The sequence below is a fragment of the Sphaeramia orbicularis genome, chromosome 15, assembly GCF_902148855.1.
Source record: "Sphaeramia orbicularis chromosome 15, fSphaOr1.1, whole genome shotgun sequence".
In the NCBI taxonomy this organism is placed as follows: Eukaryota; Metazoa; Chordata; class Actinopteri; order Kurtiformes; family Apogonidae; genus Sphaeramia; species Sphaeramia orbicularis.
The window spans coordinates 14,472,866-14,496,148 of record NC_043971.1 but is presented as its reverse complement, the minus strand read 5'-3'; the positions used below and the strand labels follow the sequence as shown (position 1 = coordinate 14,496,148).

Below are 23,283 nucleotides of genomic sequence, written 5' to 3'. Positions count from 1 at the left end.
CATTAAATATTAACCCACCCAGAGCCATCACTCACCCTGTGGCCAGTGCATTAAAGCAAAGGTCACAGCAGGGTGACCACACACACACACACACACACACACACACACACACACACACACACACACACACACACACACACACACACACACACACACAAACAAACAAATCCCTTTGATTTGTCCTGAGCTTCGGCCCATTCTGACCCCAAACTGGACCCATGGGCCTGAGGTCAAGTCCATAGTAACTGATTCTTAATTTGGAGGATTTAAACATTCCGGCTAAAATTTACTTAGGGGATCAAATGAGTGGCCATTTTTGTCAAAAAAAAAAAAAAAGTTGTAAGAAATGCATAGAACTGTGTTGAAATAATGCTAATACATTTGTGCACAGACTACTGATATTATTTGACAGTAGAAGCTATATTTTCAGAAATATTGGATTTTGAATAGCACGTGTATGTGAAAACTTTTGCTGGTGGACGGACGTGACATTACCCATGATGCTCTGGTCAGTACCAGTACTTTATTAGTAATCAACTTATATACTAATTGTTGATAATTCTCCTCTTATTCATAAATGTTAGTATTGTTGATCTAAAACAATAACAGCTGACACAAAAACACTAAATGTGGCAGTGGATGGATGTGACATGGTTGTTACAGATCCCATCATACTGATGCTTGGCAGCCATGTCACCGTTTACACTAATGATCCCTGTGCAAAAACTAGGATCAGAATTATTTACTGTATAGTTTATCATCATACTAAAGAGGAAATAACAATATAGAATTGTTATTTCTTTATAAAAATGCTTATTATTAGAAAACTGTTGATTTAAAAAGTGACATGTGACATTCTTAATGTATGTATTGGCGTAACATAACACGGATTGAACAGTACCATACTCCATATTGCAACCTGTAAAAATAAAACATGTGATATGTAGGATAGAATCTTGTAAGAAAAACTGGGGAATCTAAAAGAATAGAATATTTGTTTTTCAGGTAAATTCAGTTAAAATATAACTTGCCATTTGTGACATGAAAATATAGCATTAATTGTGATGAAATTGGACATTTTTGACCTGAAAACATAGTTCATATGACCATCAACATGTTGCAACAGAACTGAAATCCTGTAAATTTGCATAACTTGCATTTACCAACACAAAGTTCCTTTGGGGATTCACTTATATTGATTTCTTATGCACAAAGACATAAATAAGACCTCTAAGCAAATTTTAGCCGATTCACATATTTATACTGAACAAAAATATAAATGCAACACTTTTGTTTTTGCTCCCATTTTTCCCTAGGCCTTACAGTAGGACTGGGCGCTGAAACGATAACAATATATATCACAATATACAGTGTTGTGCAAAAATATTAGAACACTTGTCAAATCTCAAGAAACTGGTGGTTTTATTTGTTCCCAGAGCCTGAATTTCACTTTTTTGCCATCGCAAAACGTAAAGGCAAAGGTACTGAGAATATTTCACCTACAAATTTATCAGTCCAGTCCTTTTTTTTACATTTTACTCTAATGTTTAGGGTTGCCCCCCTTGGCAACAATCACAGCAGCGCATCTTTCTGGCATTGTGTCGATGCATTTTCAGAGAGTTTCAACCCCACTGTCATTCCACGCTCTCAGAAGCTCATTCCAGAGAGTTTCCTTAGACTGTTGCCAAGGGGGGGGCGGGGCACTAAATAATAGAGTAAAATGTAAAAAAAAAGGACTGGACTGATAAATTTGTTGGTGAAATATTCTCAGTGCCTTTGCCTTTACCTTTTGCAATGGCAAAAAAGTGAAATTCAGGCTCTGGGAACAAAGAAACCATCTTAAGATCTGACAAGTGTTCTAATATTTTTGCACACTACTGTACACTACAAACAAAAAGTTAAGGATATTTCTTTTTTTTTTGTCATTTTTTCTCTAATTTTTGCCATTTGTAAATAAAACTATGTCTGGTCATTGAATAAAATGTGTTTCAATTCACACACAAAAAAGTAAAAAGCACTGTGCAAGAATCCCAACTGAAAAAAAAAACCCAAAAATTAAAAATATCCTTAATTTTTTGTTTATAGTGTAACATTTCCTCCATAGAAATATGAGAAATGCTTGATAAAATTTCGATAGAATTCATTTGTCCATGTTTTGACAGATGTAAGAACAGCCAATCATATTTAAGTAGCGCTGCACCGAACCAATGACGCTAGAGCCATGCCAGGTTAGGTTGACGCACACAGCACAGGCGTAAGAGCAGCCGCAGCACACACGCTAATATTTGGGCTGCAGCGGGAAATAATGAGTGTTCCCTCAGGAGAAAATATGACCGAAAACTCAGGCGACCGGGTTACTGAAAAGTACTGTGCGAACTGTTTCAGTTCCGGCGTACAACAGAGGCATAAAAGCTGGGAGTCGGATGGTCAAAGCATGTTGTTTCACTTTCAGTTTATGCCAGTAATGGCTCGGAGGTAGCACGGCTCGACAGAGGGGGGCGGGGCGTTGGGGTCTGTGCCTACCGCAATACTAATACACAATTATTTTGGCAAAGACACAGATTTAGACAGATTTATGAACAGTATTTGAGAGAAACGGGCCTTTTGTGTTCCTAGAAAAAGTCTTAGATCTTTGAGTTCAGCTCATGAAAAATGGGAGCAAAAACAAGTGTTGCATTTATATTTTTGTTCAGTGTATATTTCTAGAATTGTAAGGTGATGTATTTGTGCCTTTATCCTGTGTATTTATATAGAGAGCAAAGCAAACATATTAAGCACTGAATTACAGATTTTTTTTTTTTTTTATCTTATCCATTCATTAATCAAATATTGTATAAATTAGTCCACTGATTATTTCTTGATTTGTCAATTAATCCTTTAGGAATTAACCAATAAATAATGAATATAACCTTTATAATTATCAGTTAAAATAGGTTTCGGTTTTTATAATTACCTCCGCCAAGGAGGTTATGTTTTTGCCAGGGTTTGTTTGTTTGTTTGTTTGTCTGTCCGTTAGTGTGCAACATAACTCAAAAAGTTATGGACAGATTTTGATGAAATTTTCAGGGTTTGTTGGAAATGGGATAAGGAAGAAATGATTAAATTTTGGTGGTGATCGGGGGTAGGGGGGCCCACGGGGGGGCCCATTTCCAACAAACCCTGAAAATTTCATCAATCTGTCCACAACTTTTTGAATTATGTTGCACACTAACGGACAGACAAACAAACAGGCAGACAAACAAACCCTGGCAAAAACATAACCTCCTTGGCATGGGGGGGCCCACGGGGGGGGCCACTGATCAGCCTTGGCGGAGGTCTGCGCTCTCCGAGTGCTTCTAGTTCATGTTTGAACTACTTTTGTTTCAGCAAGAGGAACAGGTTCTGTTGTAGTGCTGTCATATCGAGTAATTTATTTTAAAATTATTGAAATGTATGAGTTAGAATCATTAAAAATGTATTTAATGTTACTCTCTCTGTTGACCAGCATATGACTTTGATACTGAGGAATAATAATTTTTAAAAACACTTATTTAGTGCCCAAATACAGTTATACAGTTTCCAAAAATCTGAATTTCTCCAGTACATCAGGATTTTGAGTCAGTTTACAGCTATTATCAGCACATCACACAAGTGTTTTAGTTTTATAGATTCTAAGGGATCATATTCAGATGGATTTCAACAACTGAAAAAAAATTTGGTTCAGTCTAATATGATGTAAACGCTGAAACCTGGAATTTTCACTGGATCCAGATTGGAGAAATCCTTGGTGATTCTATAATTGGCACTGTTTTCAGTTACTGTGTTGTATTCTATTGTTGTATTAATATAAACCTAACACTTCCTGAAGATAAAGATCCTCTAGTATGTTGGTGGACAGAAATGCCACAGGACATGTATTTAAAAATCACACATTAAATAAATAGTTATGGCTGGGATGAGTCACGTTCTAAACACCAACAGAGAGAATTATATGTAAAAATGTTTCTTTATCCAACCACCTCCCACCACATATCTGGTGTTCTGTAATATATGCAAGATCTTCAAGGGAATATGATAATTATGGGTTAAGATTTACAGAGGTCTTCTATCTAAACAGTGGGCAAAAAACAAAAAACAAAACAATGAGTGTACATTTTTCCTGCATTTTAATTGTGTGTATGTGTGCGACTCACCTGTCCCAAAGCTTTGTACTCCTACAGGAGTTGGTGCAGCAGCCAGCAGATATCAGAGCTGCAAAACAAATCAATACACATGATCAATGACCAGATCGATGGCAACACTTGCTGTATGTGTGTGCAAAGTGGGTGTGTATTTGTATATGTGTGTGTCCGTTGTTTCTCGGTCCTGGTGGGGGTTTTGACCTGAATGAACACTGATCCGTGGGGACCCGTGTCACCGTGGGGGCATAAATTTAGGTCTGCACTGGTAGAACCCACTTATAGAGGATTCAGAGCTGGTTTTAGTGTTAGAATTAGGGTTTTGCATTCAGTTGAGATGGTTAACCCTTAAAGGTGTGGGAGACTTTTGTGACCAATTTTTCATTAACTCTGTAAAACTTTAGTCATAGCCTGAGTATCATGAATCTGTAAGTCTTTCTGGGATTACTCACCTGAATCTCTTGCATTATGGTGAACAATTTCGAAGTGCCATCCACCATAAACAAACCATGTGTTTACAAACAGAGCCAGTAGGTTACCTGGGCATCTTCGGAATTTTGTCGCGATGTGCACTGTGGGAAAGGGAAGTTCGCACAGCTGCCGGCAGCGGCAGCACGACCATGATATATGGATGAAACAAACACGACGCGGAAACGCCTGGAGGAATATGCATAGAAGGATGGGAGCTCCTGTCGTTTCCACTTCGTGTCTGTATCAGCTGCTGCTGTCAGGCGGCTGCGCAAGCCTCCGTTTCCCACAATGCACGTCGTGATACCTAGGCTATGACTGGGGTTTTACAGATCCGATGAAAAATTGGTCATGAAAGTCTCCCGCACCTTTAAAGACCCAGTGCTGTGTTTGTGGCAATTCCCAAATTAATTTTTGTCTCCATTTAACCTTTACTTGAGTGATTTATCATTATTTATTATAATATTTACCTCTGCCAAGGAGGTTATGTTTTTGCCAGGGTTTGTTTGTCTGTTTGTCTGTCCGTTAGTGTGCAACATAACTCAAAAAGTTATGGACAGATTTGGATGAAATTTTCAGGGTTTGTTGGAAATGGGATAAGGAAGAAATGATTAAATTTTGGTGGTGATCGGGGGTGGGGGGGCCCACGGGGGGGGCCACTGATCAGCCTTGGCGGAGGTCTGCGCTCTCCGAGTGCTTCTAGTATCCTCTGCATTTTGTAGTTTTCACTGTAAATCATGTATTTTCCTATATTTAATTTCCTATACTTAATTTAGATGCTCATGAAAACTCGGTAAACTCAGGCCCACTTTACACAACGACGCTCTCAACTGCAAATGGCAAAATATTTTATCAGATGTGCCTTTCATTTAGACTGTAACAGCGTTTTTGGGGGTTGAAATTGCAAAAAAGTGAAACCACCTTCCAGAGTAGAAATCTTAACAAGCGGTGCCAGGCACAACAAACCCCGCCCCTTGCACGTATTGTAGCTTATTTTGGCATCGATCCATCTGATGTCAACATATCAATTGCCTCTGTATATGTGCCAAGTTTGAAGTAAATTAAAACAAAATTTATGTTTTCATGGACATGTGAAATTTCACCCAGTATAAGTAAACGGGAGAAAAAAAAGATTTTAAAAATGAAAAAAGAATGTGAACTTTGACCTACTTTTCCTAAAATGTAATCACATCTAATCTGGGTCACTGGTAATCTATAAACCCAGTTTTGTGTGAATTCAACCAACAGTTGTGCTTCTGCAGACATTTGGAATTTTGCCCATTATAAGTAAATGGGGGGGGGGATTTAAAAAATTGAGACTTTGACCTACTTTTCCCAACATGTCATGACATCTAGTCTGGGTCACTGGCAATCTATAAATCAAATTTGGTATGAATTCAGCCGATAGTTTTGCTGCTAATGTGTTAACAAACAAAGAAACAAACAAGCCCAACTAAAAACAATACCCCTTGCCTCCCCTTCGGGGGGTGGGGTAAAAATGCTCCACTCTCGTGTCACCATCTAAAGGAGTGAAAACACAAAACTGTGTTTTATCGTCGTGTAGAGTTTACGTCACAGGCATGAACCAGTACAGGAAAACAACATGTCAGATTATTTCCCTGCAACAGACCTTCAAGTTGCTCTAGCCGCTGTAATTTACATCCAAGACTCATTTCCGCAATTGTCACAAATCGCCATAGAGAGTCGTAGAGAGCAGAGAAGGCACATCAACTACCTTCAGCAAATTAGTGATGCAAACCAGATAGCTGTGGATGAGACCTGGGAGGACTAGTCAATGGTGGGACAACTTTGTTAATGGAGTAGTTGACGACCGTGCATGGCATAAATAATAATAATAATAATGATAATAATGATAATTAATAATTCATTCATTTCCTGAACCCGCTTTATCCTCACTAGGGTCATGGGGGTCACTTGGAGCCTATCCCAGCTACTGAGACCCTGCGGGGTACACCCTGGACATTTCACCAGTTCATCTCAGAGCTGACATATAGAGACAAACAATCACTGTCACATTCACACCTATGGGCAATTTAGATTAACCAATTAACCTATCAGTGCATGTCTTTAGATGGTGGGAGGAAGCCAGAGTACCCAAACAGAACCCACGCAGACACGAGGAGAACATGCAAACTCCACACAGAAAGGTCCCACCCCCGTTGACTGGTGTTGGAATCGAACCCAGGACCTTCTTGCTGTGAGGCACAAGTGCTAACCACGGCACCACCGTGTCACCCAGTAATAATAATATAATAGAAATTTCACACATTTCTGCGTGTCCATCTGCATGCAGAATTTTCTCCCTAAATGCATAATTAAAAGTAAGAATGCAACACCACCTTTGCGTTTTTGGTTCAGATCATTACCGTCTAAAGGTAGCCTCAAAGGTTGTATCAAAATGGAAAAAACTGCTGAAAGTCATATTTTCTTCAAATATATCACTAACTGAACATAAACCAAGTGTGTCCATCCACTGTCATTGATCCAACTCCATGGGTTTTACTGGTGAATCAATGTTGTAGACGATGATGGTGTTTCCACGGTAACTACGGAGCCTCTGAACGTCCAAATGGATCATATCTGATAACCATGAAAAGATGAAGAACTGCATTTTACACCAATTATTGACATGGATTGATAGGATTAGTGGATCAACATGTATTAAACAGTTTAGATCGGTAGATGGTTTTGTTCGCCAGTGGATGCTTGGGTCTTTATAGGTTAAACACACAGTATGTACAGAATTTATTTATTATAAAAATCTGATATGACAACTAAAGACCAAAATTATGTGTAGACAAAGTAATGCATTAAATTTTATTCATGATGTGCAGTTGAGTGATAATGACCATTCACGTTATTTAGTTTCAATAACCAACACAATAGAAGTGACTTCCTCGTTTTTTGTTCTTTTTTTCAGTTTAGAGGCTGATTTTTGGGCCTGAGGGAAAGTTGAAGACAGGAGATGGTAGTTTGTGGTTTTAAATGATTCTTTATGATGAGAATATTAGAAGCACCCCCCCCCCCAAAAAAAAAGACAGAATATTTAACAGCATCAAAACATACATTAGTATTTAATTTGGTAAAACAACAACATTGTGTATTAGCTGACTATGTAAATACAACTCCAAAGATAAAAAAAAAAAAAAAAAAGTCAGTTTGTAGAGTAAAAATGCTCCTTTTTTCCTCAAGCACATACCTATAAATAGTCAAAGCAGTGGTCTCTGTTTTTTTTTTTTTTTCCAGAGCCGTACATACATTCACTGTGAAAGGTGTAAAGTGTCGGATGTGCTTCGCTGACTTCCTCTCGTCTTGTCAATCCTCCCTGATTTATGTCATGGATGGGCAGCCACTGGCAACACTTCCTGTTACCCATCATCCTCTCCTTTCATTTTTATTTTTTCTGTGACAGCTACCACACATATGTCAGTCTGTTGGAATATTTTTCTCTCCTACACACTAAACTCCTTCTTCAAAACCTCCCTGTGCATTTATTTACTTCTACAGGGGGGTGGAGGGACGTCCTGGTCAGGCACATGCATTGTCACGATACTTGATATGTTGTAATGAGGATGAAAATGATAAAAGACAAGATAAAGATGCAAGTATCTCTAGTAAAATGTCAGGAAGAAGCGGCTGCTGATTTGCCTTCTGTTATCTTCACTTTACATTTCTCCAGCTGCGACCCTGTTGGAATCCCAGCAGCGATTTTTCAGCTGAAAGACGAGCCAGTTGGAAAGCAGCAGAGCCAGCTAGAAAACTACTGTCACTGCCTGCTGTACACAGAATTACATCAAATATTGTTTAAAAAAAGAAGAAAAAATAAGTGGTTGGGGAAAAGGTTCAGTTTTGTTGCTAGGAAAGGACTAAGGATATTATGGGAAGAGTTGAGCTGTGCATCTCACACCAATTCCTGTATCTCTTTTGTTGTATTTTAGGGTCATGTTGGTTTGGATTCATAGCGATTGGGTCAAATTATTATTATTATTATTATTATTATTATTATTATTACCTCCGCCAAGGAGGTTACGTTTTTGCCGGCGTTGGTTTGTCTGTCTGTGTGCAAGATAACTCAAAAGGTTATGGACGGATTTGGATGAAAATTTCAGGAAATGTTGATACTGGCACAAGGAACAAATGACTAAATTTTGGTGGTGATTGAGGGTGGGGTGGTGGGGGCACTGATCTGCCTTGGTGGAGTTCTGCGCTCTGAGTGCTTTTCTAGTTACTTTATTTTACCAGGTTAAATCAACTGAGAACAGCTTTTCCTTTACAATGATGACCTGGCAAGAGGCCCCAACAGACAAAAACGGTGACAAAACGAAACAAAAGAAAAATGGATAAAAGAATACAGTCCGAGACTCGCAACCAATAGTGAAGACATTATGAAGTGTAAAACAACATAAATAACTACTAAGCTACTAAATTGTGATGCCACAGCCATGTTTTCTGAATCAGTTCGTCTTACTCTTTTTATAGTAAAGCACTTTGTGAAATCATTCTTCAAAAAGTGCATATAAATACATTTATTATTATTATTATTATTATTATTATTATTATTATTATTATTATTATTATTATTATTATTATTATATGCCATGACAAACCTGCGCTGCTTACATGCCAATAGTTAGGTTTTGTGTGTCACAGTGTATTTCCAGTTTTATTTTGAGTTTTCTTGCTCATGTGTTGGCATTTTCTTGCATTTGAGCATTCAAGACCCCCCTTCCCTCTTTAGCTGCACTGCACTCTTGCTATACCTCCTCCAGGTGGTGGGTAGGACCATGAAACTCATTCAGGTTCAGCCCAGTTTAGTCCCATAGTTGAACATTAGACCACCAAGTGCTTGCAGATGAGCCCACAGTGTCCCTTTTCTGACCAGTGTTTGCCCTGGTTGTATCTTCATATTCACTGGATGAATTACTCTTAGCCTGGTCCCTAAACTAGGACCAACTTACCTTTGGAGGCCCTACTAGGAGTCAAATAACCTTGACAATGTAGCTCCCTACCCCTCCACCATGGTAAAGATGCAATTCAAGGAGAGTGTTTCTCATATATTCTTTGGTGTTTTTGGAAAGTTTGACCATTCTTTTGGATTCCATGATTTTGTTGGGTGCTTCCTTTCTCTATTGTACCTGTAAGATACCAACTGTTATTCTTCTGTAAGACACTGTTTTAAATTGTACAGCTGCTTTATGTCTTTAATCTATTCTTGTATTTTTTCTTTTATTTTGTTTTTTCCCCTGTAAGTGACTTTGGAAAAAAGTGTCTGCCAAATGCATAAATATAAAAATGTAAATGTTATGGCCAAGCAACAACCTCCAAGGCTGCAGCTCCTTGAATGGAGCACTCTGTTAAAATGTCCCAACTTTATAGCAGAAACAACTGTCTTTTGAGCAAAAAACAATTTTTTCTTCTTCTCCATCCATGTCAACTTTACCCTACTTAAGCTGTTTTAATGTAAGCTAGCTAGTACATTTAGAGCTTCTGGTACTCATCTATTTTTGCCCAAAATTATAACACAGCATCTGTATTTACAAAACTGAGTCTGCAGCATTTCCATGATTCTCCATCGAGGCATCTTAAAAATATAGAACTTTGCATACTCTGCACTCTGGATCTGTAATAAAACTTAAGTTAGCTACGTGCCATTAGCATTTTGACTTTAGTGCTCTTAAATATCACTACTGGAAGCACATGAAGTCTTGTAACAACTTGCACACCCAAAAGTCAAAAGATGAACTTTAAAGGTTCGGCGTGGAAGATTCCCATATCCTTATGAGCTCCCATGAAATTTATGCTGGTGTCAGAATTTGTGGCAGATGCAGACTTAATGAGGGGGGAATTTATTAACATGACAAAGCATGGGGGTGATAAAAACTGAGGACATGAAAAAAAAAAAAACCAGGCAGTTCAAACTAAAAGCCTAAGAGAAGAAAGAACTTTGGAAAACACACAGGAGTAGAGGCTGATGAATAAAAGGATGACAATGACAAATTGGCATTGAACAAAGGGAAGGTGAGTGGTATATATAGACAGATTACTAAATGGGAAACAGGTGAAAATGGGAGGAGTCGGGGCCAAGTGGAGGGAAAAGACAACGGCAGGAAGTAGAACAAAGACATGTGAGGACGGTGACTTGGAAAAGTCATGAAAACGACAAAAGTGATAATAGCTTTTATCACTTTGTCACGTTCTTTGACGCTAAAAGTTGTTTCTTAAGCTACGTTCAGACAGCAGATCTTAACAGAAAATTTGGATTTTTTTTGGTGAAATCCGATTTTTGTGTGTGTGTGTGTGCTCGTTCATATTGCACATTAAATACGACTTCTATCAGTTTTGAGTATGAACTGAATGTGACCCTGAAGTGACCCGCATGCGCAAAAAGAGGTCCTAACACAGGCATGCACTGTGTTTACTGTAGTAAGTATGTTTTTTTCCACCGCTTCTCCTCCTGGGACGCAGAATTTTGAGGTTTATCGCATTTCAGTGACGTAAAGGTCGGATAACTGACCTGGCTGTTCAGACTGAAGTCGCATAGCAAAATATCAGATATGGATCGGATTTAGGACTACATAAAGTGGCCTGGGTTGGATTTGAAAAAAATGGGGTTTGTGCTGTTTAAACGGTCTTTAACAAATCGGACACAGGTCACATATGGGCAAAAAAATCAGATTTGGGTGACATTGGCCTGCAGTCTCAAAGTAGTCCTAAGTGGGGTACACACATATGAAGATAATTATTACCTCCGCCAAGGAGGTTATGTTTTTGCCAGGGTTTGTTTGTTTGTTTGTTTGTTTGTTTGTTTGTTTGTTTGTCTGTCCGTTAGTGTGCAACATAACTCAAAAAGTTATGGACAGATTTGGATGAAATTTTCAGGGTTTGTTGGAAATGGGATAAGGAAGAAATGATTAAATTTTGGTGGTGATCGGGGGTGGGGGGGCCCACGGGGGGGGGGGGGGGGGTCACTGATCGTTAGTGTGCAACATAACTCAAAAAGTTATGGACAGATTTGGATGAAATTTTCAGGGTTTGTTGGAAATGGGATAAGGAAGAAATGATTAAATTTTGGTGGTATTCGGGGGCGGGGGGGCCCACGGGGGGGCCCACTGATCAGCCTTGGCGGAGGTCTGCGCTCTGAGTGCTTCTAGTTGGTAGCTGTTTTTGTCCCGATTTTCCCCCTTCCCGATCACGGACAGCAAACGCCAGATTATTTTATGTTTTATAATATTATCCTGCGGTCTGAGGTGTGTTAAGAGTGAATTTGTCCCAATAATCGGCTCCGAAACTGGTCGGGGTCGACAATCGTAAATATCAAACTTATTCAGTATTTACGACCCAAAATCTTCATGTATGTGGGGAAAATCAAATACTGCCGAGTCATGACTCCATGAATTGTGATGTGGAACGGAATGTAGCCAATCAAGAAGTGAGCTAACTGAGGAACAAGGAAGCAGGTGTAAATAAAAACAAGCATGGCCGACCTAAAACATAAAGTTAAGTGGACCTCAGAAATTTAATAATAATAATAATGGATAAAATTTATATAGCGCTTTTCTATGAACGCATACTCAAAGCGCGTACAGAGCATCCATTATTCATTCGCTCTCACATTCCCCCTTTGGTGGTGGTAAACTACATCTGTATCCACAGCTGCCCTGGGACAGACTGACAGAAGCGTGGTTGCCAGTCTGCACCTATGGCCCCTCCGACCACCACCAAACATTCATACACCAGTGTGAGTAGCAGCACTGGAGGCAAGGAGGGTGAAGTGTCTTGCCCAAGGACACAACAGAACATGGACAGAGTAGGATTCAAACCGCCAACCCTTCGGTTACTGGACAACCTGCTCTTCCATCTGAGCCATGGCCACCCCAATATGGGACTTTTCCATCAAAAATAGTCCTAAGAACAACATTCCCTCCTCTTGTATGTCCTCTTCCATGTTGTGTGTTGTGTTTTCCGAATGTTGCTTGTTTCTGTTTGATCACGTGAGATTTCTGTCTTGGAGGACTAGATTCTAGATCGGTGGTGGGACAGAATCATTATGTGTGTGGTGTGTTGATATTATCAGAGCACAGCACACACAATATCATCATAACTATTCAATGCCTGATTTTTTTATCTTCATGTGGGGGGGTCTGTAATGGATAAAAATCTCTTCAGATTTAGAAAATCCTTTTGTGTGTACCCTGCTTTAGTGGTTCTCATTCCATCTGGTCATTTTTGGACACTTTGGTCAAAGGTCCCTTGGTGTTAGTTTTCCTTAATATGGGAGACTGCCAGAGTGACTCACTACTCCCTCTAGTGGTCACATAATGTCTGAATATATTCAGTTCCCTATAATCCAGTACATTGACATCTTTATTCAAAACACTAATGATAATCTAAGGTCGTTTTTTGTGGACATACTATATATCAGTGTTTCCCAACCAGTGTGCCAAGGCACATTAGTGTGCTGTGAGAAATCATCAGGTGTGCCATGGAAGATTATCTAATTTCATCTGATTGGTACTGGTGTGATATAGATAGGACTGCACCAGTGGCGATTTCTCATAGACTGCAAGGAAAGCCCAGCTTCCCCTAAAATTACGAAAATGAAATGGTTAAATATGTACAGTTGTGTTGACATTTCATTGACTGCAAAATGTGTTACAACACATTCATCTCACAGACGAGTTTGTTCAGAATCAGCTTTATCACAAATCAACAGACTCGATGTTGTTCACTTCTCATCCATTCCCGTTGCGCTGTTTTCTCATACAATCTCTGCTCAGTGCATTTGTCCGTAGACGCCCGGCGTCAATGGACTTCAATGGGACTGAGTGGAACAGTTTTTTTCATTGCCTCAAAACTGGACAGTAATTGGATAAATGCCACGATATTGTCCCGCCCCCGGACGCCGGGCGTCTCTGGGGGCGAATGAAGCTGTGGGCGGAGCTTGGCTGGGCTGGACGCCAGTATTACACATGCTGATTGGAGGATCATTTGAAAGGCTGAATCCCATTTGACAGCTATTTTGAGACGTACTCCTTCACTGTTCAGTTTAATGCTGTCGCACATTCTGCTGTGAAATCAAGAGAAACCACTACAAAATTACTTGATCATTTCTTGCACTGTAAATAAAGCACACTCATTGTACTTCCTTGTTTCAATTTAACATACTTTCAGTGTTTTCTTGTTTACTTAGTACGATACGACCATTTTCTTAAAAAGGAACAGAGGGCCTAATTTATGTTTAAATAACTTGACTTTCTTTTTTTTTTTTTTTTTTTTATATAAGCCAACAATGAGCTTCCCCTCTCTGAAACACGAGCAGCCGCCACTGGACTGCACATGCCAGTGATCCACTCTACAACAACAGTTTCCCTTTGCAAAGTGAAAATGAAGGTGAACCAGCCCCAATGCTGTGTGTTCTGTTGATAAACCCACCTACACTAGTGTTGCGTGGACCCGCAGATCGGGTTGGGGTGGGGGGCATATGCCTCTGTTATATGAATCTTCAATTCCTTCAAGAATATCAGTTTTGTGTTCAACTAAACAGGCCCAGGTTTCAGACTGAGGAAGTAAATTGAGACTAGATTTGCATTATATTTCAAAAAATATACTTTTTGTGACATTTTTGTTAGGTGGTGTGCCTTGTGATTTTTCTAATGTAAAATATGTGCTCAAAAAGGTTGGGAAACACCTTCAGATAGAGTAGAATGAAAGATAAAATTAAGCAGCAAAAAACTGATAAATAATGTGATTAATTAAGCTCACGTAAATACACTGCAGTTCAAATGTACAAATGCTGTCAGACAGTTGAGCGATAAGACGCATGAAGTAAACACAATATGGCGTGTCCAAATCATGCTCACAAATCCGATCCTGGGGGAAACTACTTATGTTAATACTGCGCAAATAGAGGAAAAAAAACCCACAATAATAATACGACAAATGCAAGAGTCCAGTTAAAAATAGAAATATCTTAGTAAATGTAGTGTTATTGCACATGTGAAAAGTTAATTTCACTGCGGGGATATGTTGTCATAGAAACAGTGGGCATTTTTCTCACATTGCTCCTCCCCATACTCCCCAGTGCTTTTCCGCCAGAGAAGAAAAAAAACCCAAAAAACTATGTGGGCACAGACCCTTAGTCTACAGTTATGTGCTTCTCTGCCCAAATGCCACACTGCGAAGCAACTGATTAACTGTAATTATCTGTAACGGGCTGGAGTCTAGACAATATTCTCCTCTGCCTTGATTCCAACAGAGAGAGTCCAGTTCCTCTACTGCAACAGAGGAGATGAGTCAACTTGATCAGTTTGTTTAGACTCCTGGCATCTGCCGATCTCACGCTGCCTTCCCAGAACACAAAAACATGGGGAGACATGAAAATGTGAAAAAAATAAAGGAAGGTCCGCACAACCAGTGAGCTCCCAAACCATTTAATAGTGACGTTTCGGGCCGAGGCCCTTCATCAGACTGAGGACAGAAACTTTCACAGGTGTTTTATATGTGGCGTCTCTTCACAACACGTGACCCGTGTTATACATCATAACAGAAAAAAATCTTAAAACTTTTCAAACATATGATCAATTGTAAATGATCAAGAGTCACACATTTCAAAGTATCCACAAATACAAAATACACAGGTGTTTTATATGCCGTGTCCGACCAAAATAGCACGTGACATGCAATATTCGTCATCTTAGAAAATCAGAAAATAACTTGTAAAGCCTAATCATACGTACAATCAATCATAAATCATAAAGTATTACAAATGTCTACAAATATACATGATTTTTAATGATCAAATGGCTTTGCACTCATATTTGTAAACATATTAATCTAATTTCTACAGGTCCATGTAGTTATACTGTCCATCTGAATGTGGGGACAAACACCACAGCATGTGTGCACGGTTCTTATTAACAAAAATACAAGAACAGATTTACAAGAGTAAAAACAAAAGAAAAATTGTTTTTAAGAAGTTTATATTGGGCAACGTTGAGATGCATCCAAATAGACATCTAAACTGCAGTGTTGGAGTGAGGATATCACCTTTTTTCATGAGACATGAAAATACAAAAATAGAAATATGCTTCCACAAATGGCTCAAGCTGCATTTTACATCTCACACATGTACTGTATGTTTTGGCAAAGTGGAAATTGTCACTGTATTGACATGTATGAGTCTAGTGCACAGGTGTCAAACAAACGGCCCGGGGGCCAAAACCGGCCCACCAAAGGGCCCAATTCGGCCCCTGGGATGAATTTGTGAAATGCAAAAATCACACTGACGATATTAACAATCAAGGTTGTTAGAATCATTTTAAGTCTGTTCAATCTCAAGTGGGTCAGATCAGTAAAATACTATCATAATAACCTATAGATAATGAAAACTACAATTTTTTTCTCTTTGTTGTAGTGTAAAAAGTAAAATTGCACAAAAATGTTTACATTTACAGACTAGCCTTTTTATAAAAAATGTGAATATCTGAAATTTCTTAAGAGAAGTATGTGGAATTGTACCAATATTTGCTTTGTGTATTTGTAGATCCACTGTGATCTGTAAGTTGTGATGCATATATATAAATGATAAACTAAGGCATAATATTGTTAAAATTGCACTTATTTTTCTTAAGAATTTTCAGGTTCATATTTGTTCATGTTGTGTTCAAGTACAGTTCACAGATGTAAACATTTTCATTACGGAATTAGACTTTTTTCACTCAAAAACAGAGAAAAAAACTTTGGCGTTGACATTATTTATAAGTTCTTAGCCGATTATTTATATTATTTTACTGGTCCAGCCCACTTTAGATCGTATTAGGCTGAATGTGGCCCCTGAACTGACATGAGTTTGACACCCCTTGTCTAGTGGAATATCTGAAGTGAGACGCGTGTGTGTGTATACAGATTTTTACAGATGAAGAAGTTGAATAATGAAGAAAAGCGCTGGAAAAAATCAAAATCTTACCAAGTGTATTTTTCTCATTTCTACTCAAAATATTTCTACAGGATTGAACACGAAGCCTTCTCTGACAGGAAATAGTGATGGAAATTTTTTTTTTTTAACACAGCCCTTATGTTCCTCTTTGCTACACCATTGAATCATTTGTAAATACCTTGACCTTGAATTTGATGCATCATTTTTGTCCCTGAACACCATTTTCCTTCTTCACAGAGGTGAGAAAAACGTGAAAAAGTCTTTTTTTTTTTAGCTGATAATGTAACTGTTACTGATAAAATCTGGACACTGGTGTGAATCAAAAGACAAATATGACTAAAGATCTATTTACACAAAACTAGTATTACCTGTGAACCTCAGGAAATATGTAAAAATAATTATGATAATAGGAGTCATCTGGGATTTTTAATCCTTTGAGAATCTACCATCTCTGCTGTTTGGTGGGATTTGCAACATTTTTTTGTTTCCTCTGTATTTATTCAGCCACTTTCACTGCAAAATCAAAATCTTACGAAGTGGATTTTTCTCATTTCTAGTAAAAAATATCTCATCACACTTAAAATCAGACATAATCACCTAAAGAGTAACTTTTCAGTGAGATATAAGAACTTATTTTTAGACAATAGATCTTGAAAATCTTATTTCAAGAAATCATACTAGGATAATTTCCACTTGTTCCATTGGCAAAAAATTCAGCAAAAAAATCTGCCAGTGGAACAAGTGAAAATTATCTTGGTAAGATTTCTTGATATAAGATTTTCAAGATCTATTGTCTAAAAATAAGTTCTTGTATCTCACTGAAAAGTTACTCTTTAGATGATTATGTCTTATTTTAAGTGCGATGAGATATTTTGACTAGAAATGAGATAAATACCCGTGGTAAGATTTTGATTTTTGCAGTGTTCCGTGTTGATTTTTTTTCTTATTTCTTGTCAAAATATCTCATCACACTTAAAATAAGACATAATCACCTAAAGAGTAACTTTTCAGTGAGATATAACAACTTATTTTTAGTCAATAGATCTTGAAAATCTTATTACAAAAAATCTTACCAAGTTAATTTTCACTTGCAGGTTTTTGTTTTGTTTTTGTTTTTTTTTGCTTGAATTAAGCTAAAAAATCTTGAATTAACTACAGACATACGGTAAAAAAAATTTACCTACAGTACATATAAGCAGTCTCCAGTGCCTCCAAAGTCACGCTGGTCTGACAACTACATTTAACAAGAGTTTTACAGCTTTATTCAAAAAAAAAAAAAAATTAAAAACATTCCATAAGAAAATGAAAAATCTACCTGAAAGAACTGTTGCATCAAGCTATTTCCAGTTAAGACAATTATTTAATGTAAAAAAAAAAAAAAAAAACTTTTCCCTTTCCTGGGTCTCAGGAGGATACTGAAAAAACATCCTGCAACAAAATGACAGTTGAGACCCTAAATCGGATACTTGGCTAAATGAAAACCACTCACCCACTTATCGTTGTCAGTACAACATTCACTAGTAGACATCTGAGGACACTTGACTTTCCTCCTGCTCCTGTTGTCAAATTAGTGTTATATTTCTCAAGGGCCGTATTTATGCTTGTAAAATAACAACACACAATGTGTCATTGATTATGCCTATTCCACGTCTATGTTATGTCGGCCACAGGGGGTGTATTATGTTGTGTTGTGTTATTCAGAACCACTGCATGAAAAATAAGCTCAATGCCAGTGGGAAAACCAACCAACAAGAACTGAATTAATACAAAACACACTGCGTTTATAATTTGGAGAACACGTCTGGAGAGTCATGGATATAAACTGTAACTTGACTGGCTGGAATGACTAGAGGCGTAAAATAACTTTATATGATAACTGTAGGAACTTGTTGAGCTGAACAGTGCTCATAGAATATTCATCAGCAGAGTTGGAAAAATGCCTTGAAAGCATAGCTGTGCAAATACTAACTACTACACACTAAAATGTGAACTATAGCAAAAGGTACTCTATGGAGGAATCTGCCTCGGTTGAAATCTTTCATTTTCTTAGTTTTTCAAGATCAAACCTTAACGCGAAAGCAAACAAAACAAAGATGAGTGCTACTATGAAACTGGTACCTAAAAACAGGACAGATGTATGGAAGTAAATCTGTCTCATCAGATTTTGAATTATAAAAGCCGCTGAATTTCTAGCACTGAATTTTTTTGCACTGAAATTAAGTATCTGAATTTTTTTCGGCATCACATGACCAACCTAACGTAACTTGATTGGCTGGCTGGCAGTTCAACTTGAGATAGAATCATTGCTTATCCTTGGTGTCCAGGATGTGTGATCTGAATTTTTTGCATTTCAATTTTTTACTTCTGAATTTTTTGCATCTGAATTTTTTACTTCTGAATTTTTTGCATCTGAATTTTTTACTTCTGAATTTTTTGCATCTGAATTTTTTTGTATTCTAAATTTATGAACATAGTAAAATTGAGAGACAAAAAATTCAGATACTTAATTTCGGTGCAATAAAAAAAAAAATTCAGATACTTAATTTCAGTGCAAAAAAATTCAGATAATTTCAGTGCAAAAAAAATTCAGATAATTTCAGTGCAAAAAAAAATTCAGATACTTAATTTCAGTGCAAAAAAATTCAGATACTTAATTTCAGTGCAAAAAAAAATTCAGATACTTAATTTCAGTTGAAAAAAACAAATTCAGATACTTAATTTCAGTTGAAAAAAACAAATTCAGATACTTAATTTCAGTGCAAAAAAAATTGAGATACTTAATTTCAGTTGAAAAAAAAAATCAGATACTTAATGTCAGTACAAAAAAAATTTCAGATACTTAATTTCAGTGCAAAACAAATTCAGTGCTAGAAATTCAATGGCTTTTATAATTAAAAATCTGATGAGACAGATTTACTTCCATACAGAGGGGCTAAAATTTCAAACCAGATGTAAACAAATGTTATGAAGGAAATTGTAAAGGAAACAGTAAAATGTCCAAAGTGAGTTTTAAGCAGCGATTTGACACTCTCAACAGAAGTAGCAGCTCTAATGTTAAAATATGCATGATGCGGTGATACAATGATGAATATAGATGAATATGATGAATATAGCTGAAAGTAAATTACGGCAAAATGTAGTTCACCATCCACCCTGTACCGTGTGTCAGGATGATGTACTGGTCCGGTGGCGTGGAGACGACCACAGCGAACAGTGTTGTGATATAATCGGCCGTTACTGTTAAACACTGTTCAACAACTGAGAGTGAGCATGTGGTAGAGCAGCTGACCACTGACTGCAGCCATTTATCAACCCTCAACTACAGATTAACCGGCCACAGTGTGTGTGTGTGTGTGTGAACGTGATGAATATTCTAATTAAAACCCCAACATTGACAGTTCTTTGGATCAACCTGTACGACACACTCTCTTCCTGTTTCACACATTCACACTCGCCCTGGTTCCTATGTTGACCTGCTTCCGGCCCTGGATGTATCCCAGCGGTTCAGGCTGTCAGATAAAAGACACACACACACACACACACACACACACACACACACACACACACACAGAAGGACAGGCCTCTGGGCTGGTTAACAGCTGTGTGCTCTGCTTCGCTTCAATGCACCTCACTGTGTGTGTCAGAGGATGATGGACGGATAGAGGAAGAGTCAGGAACAAAGACAGAAGGAGAATTTGTGTATGTGTGTGTTTTATGCAAGTGTGTATACGTGTGTATGTTCATTGTCTTGTCACTGTTTTCTGACGTAACAAGGTAACGGCCAGGGGCACCGCTACAAATTGTGGGCCCCATAAAAGGTGAACATTGTGGACCCTTCGTAAAATTCAGTATTTTGTCGACAATCTCTCGGAAAGGGGGGGGGGGCTTGCAGGCGGGGCTGTGGTCCACACTACAAGCACTGACGCTAGCGTGAAACGAAACTGAAACTTAACATACTTTCAACGTCTGATTGCCGACTTCTATGCCTCTATTACACAGTGGATCTTACATGAAATTTTCACAACTTCCTAACTTGTATTCACTGGAGATAGATGGACAGATGGACAGATGGATAGATAGATACTAAAAAAGTGGTTATAGACATGTTTTTATGTTCAGTTTGTGATATATTTTGCTGAAGAAGTCACTTTTTCTTACTTTTTAATATAATAACCTTTGAGTTTTTATGAATATCTACATGATCTGTAAATTAAATACAGGAAATTACCTGATGTTAGCTGAAAAATGCCAAATACAGAGGATAATATTAGAATGAATGGTGATAAATTACTACGGAAAGGTTAACTATTGAGAAAGAAATCATTTGGAAGTCACCACAGAAATAGTTCAAGGTCTTTAAGGGTTAATTATTAATCACAAATTTTCATCATTTTCATCTATAAATGTGTTAATTTCCAAGCGAGGAATGAACTGTTCTGCGATGGGCTGGGAAAATTCTCCTCTTTTTTATGCTAAATAAACTCTTTAAAATACTATTGGATTAGATGGGAAATGCACTGTCAGAGTAGGTAGGTAGGTAGGTAGATAGATAACACATTATACACTTTAGCCAACTTTCTTTTTCATTAAAACATAAAAAAAAAACTAAAAAATGAAGTTTTGAGCAAAGTTGAACTATATATTTATTTACTTATGATCTCAAAAAGCAAGCAGGACCTTCAACAACCCATAATAAATGAAAAAACAAACAAAAAAAAAACACTAGTGTCATATTTAGTTCATATGTCAATATAAAAAAAAATAAACATTGCATGCAAACATTTTAGGATGGATGGATGGATAGATAGATGGATAGATACTAAAAAAGTGGTTATAGACATGTTTGTATGTTCAGTTCATGATATGTTTTGCTGAAGAAGTCACTTTTTCTTACCTTGTGATATAATAACCTTTGAGTTTTTATGAATATCTACATGATCTGTAAATTAAATACAGGAAAATACCTGATGTTAGCTGAAAAATGCCAAATACAGAGGATAATATTAGAATGAATGGTAATAACTTACTAAGGAAAGGTTAAGGGTTAACCAACTGTTGACAAGGAAATCATTTGGAAGTCACCACAGAAATAGTTCAAGGTCTTTAAGGGTTAATTATTGATCACAATTACAAATTTAAATCATTTCCATCTATAAATGTGTTCATTTCCAAGTGAGGTGCCAACTGTTCCTCGATGGGCTGGGAAAATTCTCCTCTTTTTTATGCGAAATAAACTCTTTAAAATACTATTGGATTAGATGTGAAATGCACTGTCAGATAGATAGATAGATAGATAACACATTATACACTTTAGCCAATGTTCTTTTTCACTAAAACATAAAAAAAAACTAAAAAAAAAGAAGTTTTGAGCAAAGTCGAACTACATATTTATTTACGTATGATCTCAAAAAACAAGCAGGACATTCAACAACCCACAATAAATGAAAAAAACAAACAAACACTAGTGTCATATTTAGTTCATATGTCAATTAATATAAAAAAACAAACCGAACATTGCATGCAAACATTTTTGGATGGATAGATAGATGGATAGACAGATGGATCATTATACACTTTATCCAATGTTTTTTTTTCACTAAAACATCAAAAACAAAACTAAAAAAAGAAGTTTTGAGCTAAGTCAAACTATATATTTATTTACTTATGATCTCAAAAAACAAGCAGGACATTCAGCAACCCACAATAAATGAAAAAAAAACAAACACTAGTGTCATATTTAGTTCATATGTCAATTAATATAAAAAAACAAACCAAACATTGCATGCAAACATTTTTGGATGGATAGATAGATGGATAGACAGATGGATCATTATACACTTTATCCAATGTTCTTTTTCACTAAAACATCAAAAACAAAACTAAAAAAAGAAGTTTTGAGCTAAGTCGAACTATATATTTATTTACTTATGATCTCAAAAAACAAGCAGGACATTCAGCAACCCACAATAAATGAAAAAACAAAACAAAACACTAGTGTCATATTTAGTTCATATGTCAATTAATATAAAAAACAAAACAAATATTGCATGCAAACATTTATGGATGGATGGATGGATGGGTAGGTGGGTAGGTAGGGAGGATAGATAGACATTATACACTTTATCCATTGTTCTTTTTCACTAAAACATCCAAACAAAAAAAAAACCTAAAACAACACTTGGAGTCTTTATCCTTATTTTATCAGCAGCATCAAAACAACACGTTAGAAGTTCAGGTTCTGCTAGTTCTAAAGCCCAACACTTGACTGCAGATAGGCACTTACGTATCGCCGTAAACTGACTGGAATAAACTCATTAGCCTGGCGACCGGTGCAAACAAGCATTCAGTAAAACATTTAGATCCAGTCTTATTAATCATTTATCTGCTTTTACATGCATCGACTTCATGTGTTCAATGATCAGATCCACAAAACAGACCCAAGCTTAATGTGAGTACTTGTAGTTTCTGCAGGTTTTCATACACAGGCTGTCTTGTTTTCATCTAATATGGCATTTCTTAAACGTTGTAGTCTCCTCACATATTTAATTGAAATTACCATCATTTATTTGCTGAATCTGCTCCCACTGCACTTACTCCCATTTACCATTTCTCCCAAGCATCAAAACTGTTCTGATCTTTTTTTATTTTTATTTCAAGTTTTTTTTATCTCCACTAATGGTTTTTAATGTGCATGAAAACACT

At 37.1% G+C, this 23,283-nt stretch overlaps 1 protein-coding gene across 2 annotated transcripts in view; it reads right to left on the bottom strand.

Moving 5' to 3' along the window:
- Window positions 1-23,283, bottom strand: part of ccdc85a (coiled-coil domain containing 85A) — an 82,161-nt gene that overhangs the window by 857 nt on the left and 58,021 nt on the right. For both annotated transcript variants that reach the window (XR_003937523.1, XM_030156357.1), the window contains exon 3: window positions 4,173-4,230. Coding sequence is in view for 1 of the 2 variants with exons in the window: in XM_030156357.1 (XP_030012217.1) it covers window positions 4,173-4,230 (58 nt within the window). In the remaining variant the exon portion in view is untranslated. The remainder of the gene's footprint in view (window positions 1-4,172; window positions 4,231-23,283) is intronic.